This window comes from Cupressus sempervirens, chromosome 7, assembly GCF_028749045.1.
Source record: "Cupressus sempervirens isolate cs-2001-9-10 chromosome 7, ASM2874904v1, whole genome shotgun sequence".
In the NCBI taxonomy this organism is placed as follows: domain Eukaryota; kingdom Viridiplantae; phylum Streptophyta; class Pinopsida; order Cupressales; family Cupressaceae; genus Cupressus; species Cupressus sempervirens.
Genome location: NC_143124.1, coordinates 509,407,255 through 509,420,055, shown reverse-complemented (window position 1 = coordinate 509,420,055; position 12,801 = coordinate 509,407,255). Strand labels below are relative to the sequence as shown.

The window sequence follows — 12,801 nt, the reverse complement described above, 5'->3', positions numbered from 1 at the left end:
GTGTGCCAAAAAGTGGTGATGTGAAAAAAAAAAAGTTTGAAGACGCCTAAAAGCGCTTCAAAATTCGCTCTGACTTTTTTTCATCTATTCAGGAACCAAATTTGGAAGGTAAGGCCGAGCCTTATCGGATATCCGATATGATATCGGATATTCGATTTGACATCGAATATTCGATAATATCGGATATCCGATTTTAAATCGAATATCTGACATGTGACCGGATATCTGATAATTAGAGTAATAATCTTATACCACTATTATTGTTATCATATAATAGTATGATATATTATTTAATATTAATATTATTATTATTTAATATGATATATTATTTAATATTAATATTTACTACATGATATTATTATTATTTAATATAATATTATTATTAAATAATAATAAAATATAATAATAATATTATATTAAATAATAATAATATCATATTAAATATTATTATTAAATAATATATCATATTAAATAATAATAATAATATTAAATAATATATCATACTATTATATTATAATAATAATAATATTATTTAATATAATATTATTATTATAATTATTATTATACTATAATATAATAATAATAATATAATATTATAATCGTATAATATTATACTATAATAATATAATATAATATTTAATATATTATATTATATAGTAATGTAATATAATATATATATATATAAGATATAATATAATAACAAAAAGTAATATCTTATAATATAATATATAATAAAAAAGTATAATAAATTGTAAATTATAATAATATAATATAATAATAATATTATTATATGATATTATATTTTATATTATAATATATAGTAAATTAATATAATATATATAAAATATAATATAAAAATATATAAAATGTAACATAATGTAATATATATTCTATGTTATATGTTATATTATATATATTATACTCATTATATGTTATTGGGCCATATCGGATATCCGATACCTGTGCATTAGATTAAATAAAATCACAGACCTACGGACCCTCATTTTACGCAAATTTGAGGCCAGTATTACCACTGTGGATCGAATATCAGATACGAGATCAAATATTAGATATTTAGGTATTTTTTTTTCCCAACTCATTTTTAACCTAAATTTAATAGATTTTAGGATGATTTTGTTTGTTTTAGTTGAATCTAGGGTTTTTTTGACAAAAATGGTTAAAATTTAGATTTTTTTAAAATATATATTACGTTTTGCAATTCAAATCAACTTTAACCCATAGATACTTACACTTCATATCTTTAGCAAGTTTAATTCTAAGGAAGGCCCCATTGGCTTTGCCTACATTTCTAGTCTAGGTTGCAAGTGGAAAAGCCCCATCAAAGTTGACAGTGATTCAACCTTCAAGAGGGAAAAGAAAAATGACATTCTCTCTTAAATTGTTCTTTGTACTATTGATGTTGAAATCACAAAGAAGTGGAGTATCCTGTGAAACCCCATCATTGATGAAATTTGACATTTTCCTTATTGTGATTAAAATTTCCTTTATATGTCTAATAGTTTTCCCAACTACAACCCAATTTGGAGATTCCTTTACCCTAAAAATATGATGATTCACTATTTTCCATATATTCAAACATAGATGATGGTGCATTATATTCCACACTGCATTGACATTATCATTCTTCACCTGGCAATGTTATTATTTGATAAATTCTTCCGTATTTCTAGGAAAAAATGAGTTGAGATTCTAGCTAGCAAGACATTGGTTCCATACTTCATGAGAATAAGGGAATCCAAAAAAACATATGGTAGTTGGTCTTCTCCACTTTTTTGTATAGATAACAACTATTAACAATATAGAATCCTCTCTTACAAAGATTATCTATGGTAAGAATCTTGTGTTTTATCATGATCTTGTAGAGAATTACCACTTTTAGAATGATATCCTTTATCTAGGAGGTAGCCCAAAAAGGATTGACACTAATAGAGTTGTAATAGATAGACTAGAAGCCATTGAGTAACCTCCATTCAGATTCTTACCCCAAATGATAAAGTCTTGAGTTTTACCTTTTATATTCCAAACATTAAGAGTTAGTTATATATTTCTAAGATCTGTGCTATATAATTGAAGATTGATAAGTAGGAGATAATTTGCACAACAAGTCAAATTGTGGTATTGCTATTAGGATTTAACTATGGGATTTTTGAGTCAAACTCATTGACCATGTTTCATGAGTAGTGATTCAACATGAATCCATCTCTCATGAGAATAAATGGAACACTTAGCACTCATTGGATCTAGGTGATGCTCATAGGGGTGAAGCACCGAGACATCCCGAGAGGTCACCCATCCCAATACTACTCCAACCTAAGTGCGCTTAAATACGGAGTATCCTCCATGGTTAAACGCAAAGCTTGCAACGCCATTTGCAAAACCTTCACCAAGTGTTGTGCTTGATGAACCATTCATTAGAAGACCCCTTAAGCTCATCAATTGATAAGTAGGAGATAATTTCCACAACAATTCAAATTGTGATATTGCTATCAGGATTTAACTGTGTGATTTTTGAGTCAAACTCTTTGACCCATGTTTCATGAGTAGTGATTCAACATGAATCCATCTATAGCCACATAAATCAATAAAGAAATAATCCCTTCTTGCACATCCAACATCATGGATTAAAGTACACCATGTCTTCCAAAGATAGGCATTGACATAATGAAACATTAGCTCAAAGCATGGCTATAATTAAATTATTGTTAGTTCACAAATCCTAAAACATGAGTCACCAACCTCTATAGTGGGAGAAATATTTTGAGTGTAAAAGGCACCTACTATAAAAAATCATTCTTTCATCCTATAAGTGTGTGATTTGAAATGTTGGTGCAAAACCAAATTTACACAATTGAAACTAGAAGTTATTTTGTCAATGCTAGGAAAGTCATTACAAGTGTATTCAAAGATACAATATTTTATTGTACGTCACTCAAAAAGACTGTGACAATTGTTGGCCCTAACCTTCAAAACTACATTTTTTCTCCTCTAATGGACATGGTTCTTTGTGTTGACCAAAATCTACCGAGTTTCTATTGTCAAAGGTACCCATAACTCTAGAGTGTACATATCAACCTTTTGTAGTTTCTCTTAAATTACATGATGTGTTCAATGATTTGTAATTAATTGATATTAACCATGCATATTTTGATAATTGAGACAAATCTTATAACGACTTCCTTTCTTCTAGAATTGTTCTAACAACTTGATTTATTAGTGTTAAAACATTCCATATGTATTATTGTCTCTTATTTAAACTTCGATCTCATTTGTTACTTTATATACATAGCTTTTAACAAAATATTATAATTCTATAAATTTAGTATATGAAACTTTTACAATTATCTTTGGTGAACAGTACACTAGAGTGCAACATATAAAAAAACATAACCTTAAGAATACACAATTTCAGCTTTCCTAAGTTACTATATTTTTTAGTTAATTCAAATAAATAAATGAATAAAACAATTTCTTACAAATTTAAATAAAATTAAAAAACTAAATGATTTAAGAAAACAAAGAGCTATACCTTGATGCATTACATTTACAATTTGTATGATGCTATTATACATCATTTCAATTATGCACTAGGCTGTAAAATTAGGTAAATTTTCAAATTAATCTTTATCAAGTTCAGCAATAAAATTAACTGAAAAGTCGCACCGATTGGGATAGTGAAAAGGGAGGGTATATATATGAGGAGCCGGATGCTTGAAACATAGAAAGACATATAATTTAGATTTTCGCTCGGTAATATCTTTCAATCCTTTTCTAATCCATTCGATCGACATCCTTTTCACCGTGCATATTATTTTGGCACTTCTGTTTGAACTTTCTGGAGAATAAAATGGTGGCAAATATAGTGACAATCAGGCTATTCAGAAATGAGGAAGTGTATGAAGATTTCCAAGTGGAGAAAACGGCTGCAAGGGAATCTGCGGTCCTCAAGGATTTTTTAGACACACACACCGACATGGAGGCAGCTGTAAGGTTCCCCATCCCTTACGACAACATCAAATCTGGCAAAATTCTGGAGATGTTATTCGACTACTGTAAATTCCATGCTCATGCAAGATCCAACAATATATCAGAGGATGATGTGAAGATATGGGACACACAATTCGTTGACAATGCTCTTGCTGCGGATAAAAATCAAGCGACCTTCTGTCACATTCTCTCGGCTGCAAATTTTCTACATATCAGAGATCTATTTGATTTGTTGTGTGTGGAGGCTGCAAATTTTGTGAAAGATAAAAGTGTGGAAGAAATGCGGTTGATGTTCAAGATGGAGAATGATTTCAGCCAGGAGGAAGAGCAGGCAATCATGCAAGAGACGGAGTGGGCTTATACATAACTCTCGTTTATTTATTTCTATCTGATTTGATCTTATTTAAAACTAACGTTTATCTTCTACCCAGTTACTATGCCGCATTGTCTAATTCATTTGCATTATATGGTCGTTGAAAACATTGAATATTTCCATCTCAATCGCTGATGTATAAACATTTATATTATAAGTATACATATATAGATAGAATGCAGTAAAGTTTTTAATTGTAGATATTTCTTCTGCTTTCCTTTTGTAATACTGGTTTTTTACATTTATGATTTTTTATGAACCTATATAAACCTATAAGGGAGATTTTATGTATAGGTTATATATAGGTTTATATCAGAAGGTTTTATTTGACTAGTTACATAGGATCTCCCTCATAGGCAGTAAAATGAAATGAAATAAAACCAATAAGATCATTGTCGAATAAAAAAGGTTTTTAAAATTTACAAGGAAATGGTATTTCAAAACATTGAATAGAAACACTCTCACCAAACGGGGGGGGAGTTGAAGCATGATCTGGGCTGTGTTGTCACTACCAAGCTTATCAGCTATCTCTTTCATGCTGCTAAGAAGAATGGGCTGTGAAAAAATAATGTTTGACAATTGGAAGCATAGATGGTAGACAACATTGATGAAAGGATAGAGTGCGCAATCACTTATCCATGGCATACGAATTTGTATAATAGAGAATATTTTAGATTCATATTCTCCTTAACAATTATATTCATATTTTTAAAAATAAAATTTGTTTTTATTTATTACAATTTTAATTCACTAAAAAATAATGTATTTAAAAAATAATAAATTATAATGAAAATTAAATATAATTGACTCAAACAATTTATTGTTATCATTATCGATAGATCAAAAGACATCATTCTATATTTTATTAGTAGAAATAGTTTATTTTGATGACATTTGTAAATAGATAAACCACATAATATAAAAATCTTATTAGTGTTCAATCCTTAGGGCTGAAGATATTGGTAGGGAATAGTTTAAGGTTTCAATGTGATCACAACAAATAGTTCACCAACTTCTATGTGTACTATATTGTTATTCTCAATAGTGTGTGTGTGGATATACATACATACATACATACATACATATATATATAGACACACACACACACACACACACACACACACACACACACACACATATACACACACACACACACACACACACACACATATATATATATACATATACATATGGGTATGTGCAGGATCATGGTGTGCCAAAAAGTGGTGATGTGAAAAAAAGAAAGTTTGAAGACGCCTAAAAGCGCTTCAAAATTCGCTCTGACTTTTTTTCATCTATTCAGGAACCAAATTTGGAAGGTAAGGCCGAGCCTTATCGGATATCCGATATGATATCGGATATCCGATTTGACATCGGATATTCGATAATATTGGATATCCGATTTTAAATCGAATATCTGACATGTGACCGAATATCTGATAATTAGAGTAATAATATTATAACACTATTATTATTATTATTTAATATAATAATAATAATAATTATTATTATCATATAATAGTATGATATATTATTTAATATTAATATTATTATTATTTAATATGATATATTACTTAATATTAATATTTACTACATGATATTATTATTATTTAATATAATATTATTATTAAATAATAATAAAATATAATAATTATATTATATTAAATAATAATATTATTATATTAAATAATAATAATATCATATTAAATAATAATAATAATATTAAATAATATATCATACTATTATATTATAATAATAATATTATTATTTAATATATTATTATTATTATAATTATTATTATACTATAATATAATAATAATAATATAATATAATATTTAATATATTATATTATATAGTAATGTAATATAATATATATATATATATATATATATATATATATATATATATATATATATATATATATATATATATATAGAAAAGATATAATATAATAACAAAAAGTAATATCTTATAATATAATATATAATAAAAAAGTATAATAAATTATAAATTATAATAATTTAATATAATAATAATATTATTATATGATATTATATTTTATATTATAACATATAGTAAATTAATATAATATATATAAAATGTAACATAATGTAATATATATTCTATGTTATATGTTATATTATATATATTATACTCATTATATGTTATTGGGCCATATCGGATATCCGATACCTGTGCATTGGATTAAATAAAATCACCGACCTACGGGCCCTCATTTTACGCAAATTTGAGGCCAGTATTACCACTGTGGATCGAATATTAGATACGAGATCGAATATTAGATATTTAGGTATTTTTTTTTTCCCAACTCATTTTTAACCTAAATTTAATAGATTTTAGGATGATTTTGTTTGTTTTAGTTGAATCTAGGGTTTTTTTTGACAAAAATGGTTAAAATTTAGATTTTTTTAAAATATATATTATGTTTTGCAATTCAAATCAACTTTAACCCATAGATACTTACACTTCATAGCTTTAGCAAGTTTAATTCTAAGGAAGGCCCCATTGGCTTTGCCCACGTTTCTAGTCTAGGTTGCAAGTGGAAAAGCCCCATCAAAGTTGACAGCAATTCAACCTTCAAGAGGGAAAAGAAAAATGACATTCTCTCTTAAATTGTTCTTTGTACTATTGATGTTGAAATCAGAAAGAAGTGGAGTATCCCGTGAAACCCCATCATTGATGAAATTTGACATTTTCCTTATTGTGATTAAAATTTCCTTTATATGTCTAATAGTTTTCCCAACTACAACCCAATTTGGAGATTCCTTTACCCTAAAAATATGATGATTCACTATTTTCCATATATTCAAACATAGATGATGGTGCATTATATTCCACACTACATTGAAATTATCATTCTTCACCTGGCAATGTTATTATTTGATAAATTCTTCCGTATTTCTAGGAAAAAATGAGTTGAGATTCTAGCTAGCAAGACATTGGTTCCATACTTCATGAGAACAAGGGAATCCAAAAAAACATATGGTAGTTGGTCTTCTCCACTTTTTTGTATAGATAACAACTATTAACAATATAGAATCCTCTCTTACAAAGATTATCTATGGTAAGAATCTTGTGTTTTATCATGATCTTGTAGAGAATTACCACTTTTAGAATGATATCCTTTATCTAGGAGGTAGCCCAAAAAGGATTGACACTAATAGAGTTGTAATAGATAGACTAGAAGTCATTGAGTAACCTCCATTCAGATTCTTACCCCAAATGATAAAGTCTTGAGTTTTACCTTTTATATTCCAAACATTAAGAGTTAGTTATACATTTCTAAGATCTGTGCTATATAATTGAAGATTGATAAGTAGGAGATAATTTGCACAACAAGTCAAATTGTGGTATTGCTATCAGGATTTAACTATGGGATTTTTGAGTCAAACTCATTGACCATGTTTCATGAGTAGTGATTCAACATGAATCCATCTCTCATGAGAATAAATGGAACACTTAGCACTCATTGGATCTAGGTGATGCTCATAGGGGTGAAGCACTGAGACATCCCGAGAGGTCACCCATCCCAATACTACTCCAACCTAAGTGCGCTTAACTACGGAGTATCCTCCATGGTTAAACGCAAAGCTTGCAACGCCATTTGCAAAACCTTCACCAAGTGTTGTGCTTGATGAACCATTCATTAGAAGACCCCTTAAGCTCATCAATTGATAAGTAGGAGATAATTTCCACAACAATTCAAATTGTGATATTGCTATCAGGATTTAACTGTGTGATTTTTGAGTCAAACTCTTTGACCCATGTTTCATGAGTAGTGATTCAACATGAATCCATCTATAGCCACATAAATCAATAAAGAAATAATCCCTTCTTGCACATCCAACATCATGGATTAAAGTACACCATGTCTTCCAAAGACAAGCATTGACATAATGAATTGTTAGTTCACAAATCCTAAAACATGAGTCACCAACCTCTATAGTGAGAGCAATATTTTGAGTGTAAAAGGCACCTACTATAACAATTCATTCTTTCATCCTATAAGTGTGTGATTTGAAATGTTGGTGCAAAACCAAATTTACACAATTGAAATTAGAAGTTATTTTGTCAATGCTAGGAAAGTCATTACAAGTGTATTCAAAGATACAATATTTTATTGTGCGTCACTCACAAAGACTGTGACAATTGTTGGCCCTAACATTCAAAACTACATTTTTTCTCCTCTAATGGACATGGTTCTTTGTGTTGACCAAAATCTACCGAGTTTCTATTGTCAAAGGTAACCATAACTCTAGAGTGTGCATATCAACCTTTTGTAGTTTCTCTTAAATTACATGATGTGTTCAATGATTTGTAATTAATTGATATTAACCATACATATTTTGATAATTGAGACAAATCTTATAATGACTTCCTTTCTTCTAGAATTGTTCTAACAACTTGATTTATTAGTGTTAAAACATTCCATATGTATTATTGTCTCTTATTTAAACTTCGATCTCATTTGTTACTTTATATACATAGCTTTTAACAAAATATTATAATTCTATAAATTTAGTATATGAAACTTTTACAATTATCTTTGGTGAACAGTACACTAGAGTGCAACATATAAAAAAGCATAACATTAAGAATACACAATTTCAGCTTTCCTAAGTTACTATATTTTTTAGTTAATTCAAATAAATAAATGAATAAAACAATTTCTTACAAATTTAAATAAAATTAAAAAACTAAATGATTTAAGAAAACAAAGAGCTATACCTTGACGCATTACATTTACAATTTGTATGATGCTATTATACATCATTTCAATTATGCACTAGGCTGTAAAATTAGGTAAATTTTCAAATTAATCTTTATCAAGTTCAGCAGTAAAATTAACTGAAAAGTCGCACCGATTGGGATAGTGAAAAGGGAGGGTATATATATGAGGAGCCGGATGCTTGAAACATAGAAAGACATGTAATTTAGATTTTCGCTCGGTAATATCTTTCAATCCTTTTCTAATCCATTCGATCGACATCCTTTTCACCGTGCATATTATTTTGGCACTTCTGTTTGAACTTTCTAGAGAATAAAATGGCAGCAAATACAGTAACAATCAAGCTGTTCAGAAATGAGGAAGTGTATGAAGATTTCCAAGTGGAGAAAATAGCTGCAAGGGAATCTGCGGTCCCCAAGGATTTTTTAGACACACACACCGACATGGAGGCAGCTATAAGGTTCCCCATCCCTTACGACAACATCAAATCTGGCAAAATTCTGGAGATGTTATTCGACTACTGTAAATTCCATGCTCATGCAAGATCCAACAATATATCAGAGGATGATGTGAAGATATGGGACACACAATTCGTTGACAATGCTCTTGCTGCGGATAAAAATCAAGCGACCTTCTATCACATTCTCTAGGCTGCGAATTTTCTACATATCAGAGATCTATTTGATTTGTTGTGTGTGGCGGCTGCAAATTTTGTGAAAGATAAAAGTGTGGAAGAAATGCGGTTGATGTTCAAGATGGAGAATGATTTCAGCCAGGAGGAAGAGTAGGCAATCATGCAAGAGACGGAGTGGGCTTATACATAACTCTCGTTTATTTATTTCTATCTGATTTGATCTTATTTCAAACTAACGTTTATCTTCTACCCAATTACTATGCTGCATTGTCTAATTCATTGGCATTATATGGTCGTTGAAAACATTGAATATTTCCATCTCAATCGCTGATTTATAAAAATTTATATTATAAGTATACATATATAGATAGAATGCAGTAAAGTTTTTAATTGTAGATATTTCTTCTGCTTTCCTTTTGTAATACTGGTTTTTTACATTTATGATTTTTTATGAACCTATATAAACCTATAAGGGAGATTTTATGTATAGGTTATATATAGGTTTATATCAGAAGGTTTTATTTGACTAGTTACATAGGATCTCCCTCATAGGCAGTAAAATGAAATGAAATAAAACCAATAAGATCATTGTCGAATAAAAAAGGTTTTTAAAATTTACAAGGAAATGGTATTTCAAAACATTGAATAGAAACACTCTCACCAAACGGGGGGGGGGAGTTGAAGCATGATTTGGGCTGTGTTGTCACTACCAAGCTTATCAGCTATCTCTTTCATGCTGGTAAGAAGAATGGGCTGTGAAAAAATAATGGTTGACAATTGGAAGCATAGATGGTAGACAAAATTGATGAAAGGATAAAGTGTGCAATCACTTATCCATGGCATACGAATTTGTATAATAGAGAATATTTTAGATTCATATTATCCTTAACAATTATATTCATATTTTTAAAAATAAAATTTGTTTTTATTTATTACAATTTTAATTCACTAAAAAATAATGTATTTAAAAAGTAATAAATTATAATGAAAATTAAATATAATTGACTCAAACAATTTATTGTTATCATTATCGATAGATCAAAAGACATCATTCTATATTTTATTAGTAGAAATAGTTTATTTTGATGACATTTGTAAATAGATCAACCACATAATATAAAAATCTTATTAGTGTTCAATCCTTAGGGTTGAAGATATTGGTAGGGAATAGTTTAAGGTTTCAATGTGATCACAACAAATAGTTCACCAACTTCTATGTGTACTATATTGTTATTCTCAATAGTGCATGTGTGGATATACATACATACATACATACATACATATATATATACACACACACACACACACACATACACACACACACACACACACACACACACACACACACACACACACACACACATATATATACATATACATATGGGTATGTGCAGGATCATGGTGTGCCAAAAAGTGGTGATGTGAAAAAAAGAAAGTTTGAAGACGCCTAAAAGCGCTTCAAAATTCGCTCTGACTTTTTTTCATCTATTCAGGAACCAAATTTGGAAGGTAAGGCCGAGCCTTATCGGATATCCGATATGATATCGGATATCCGATTTGACATCGGATATTCGATAATATCGGATATCCGATTTTAAATCGAATATCTGACATGTGACCGGATATCTGATAATTAGAGTAATAATATTATACCACTATTATTATTATTATTTAATATAATAATAATAATAATTATTATTATCATATAATAGTATGATATATTATTTAATATTAATATTATTATTATTTAATATGATATATTATTTAATATTAATATTTACTACATGATATTATTATTATTTAATATAATATTATTATTAAATAATAATAAAATATAATAATAATATTATATTAAATAATAATAATATCATATTAAATATTATATTAAATAATAATAATATCATATTAAATATTATTATTAAATAATATATCATATTAAATAATAATAATAATATTAAATAATATATCATACTATTATATAATAATAATAATAATATTATTTAATATAATATTATTATTATAATTATTATTATACTATAATATAATAATAATAATATAATATTATAATCATATAATATTATACTATAATAATATAATATAATATTTAATATATTATATTATATAGTAATGTAATATAATATATATATATATATATATATATAAATTATAAATTATAATAATATAATATAATAATAATATTATTATATGATATTATATTTGATATTATAATATATAGTAAATTAATATAATATATATAAAATATAATATAAAAATATATAAAATGTAACATAATGTAATATATATTCTATGTTATATGATATATTATATATATTATACTCATTATATGTTATTGGGCCATATCGGATATCCGATACCTGTGCATTGGATTAAATAAAATCACAGACCTACGGGCCCTCATTTTATGCAAATTTGAGGCCAGTATTACCACTGTGGATCGAATATCATATACGAGATCGAATATTAGATATTTAGGTATTTTTTTTTTCCCAACTCATTTTTAACCTAAATTTAATAGATTTTAGGATGATTTTGTTTGTTTTAGTTGAATCTAGGGTTTTTTTGACAAAAATGGTTAAAATTTAGATTTTTTAAAAATATATATTACGTTTTGCAATTCAAATCAACTTTAACCCATAGATACTTACACTTCATAGCTTTAGCAAGTTTAATTCTAAGGAAGGCCCCATTGGCTTTGCCCATGTTTCTAGTCTAGGTTGCAAGTGGAAAAGCCCCATCAAAGTTGATAGTGATTCAACCTTCAAGAGGGAAAAGAAAAATGACATTCTCTCTTAAATTGTTCTTTGTACTATTGATGTTGAAATCACAACGAAGTGGAGTATCCTGTGAAACCCCATCATTGATGAAATTTGACATTTTCCTTATTGTGATTAAAATTTCCTTTATATGTCTAATAGTTTTCCCAACTACAACCCAATTTGGAGATTCCTTTACCCTAAAAATATGATGATTCACTATTTTCCATATATTCAAACATAGATGATGGTGCATTATATTCCA

General features: G+C 27.7%; 1 protein-coding gene and 1 pseudogene across 1 annotated transcript; both read left to right on the top strand.

Annotated features, from left to right (window-relative positions):
• Positions 1-3,865: 3,865 nt before the first annotated feature.
• On the top strand, positions 3,866-4,372 carry LOC149547761 (SKP1-like protein 11 pseudogene; annotated as a pseudogene).
• A 5,073-nt stretch (positions 4,373-9,445) lies between these two features.
• Positions 9,446-9,778, top strand: LOC149547760 (SKP1-like protein 9). The gene has a single exon (XM_089794182.1). The coding sequence runs from the start codon at positions 9,446-9,448 to the stop codon at positions 9,776-9,778; it is 333 nt and encodes a 110-aa protein (XP_089650308.1).
• The last annotated feature ends 3,023 nt before the right edge of the window (positions 9,779-12,801 follow it).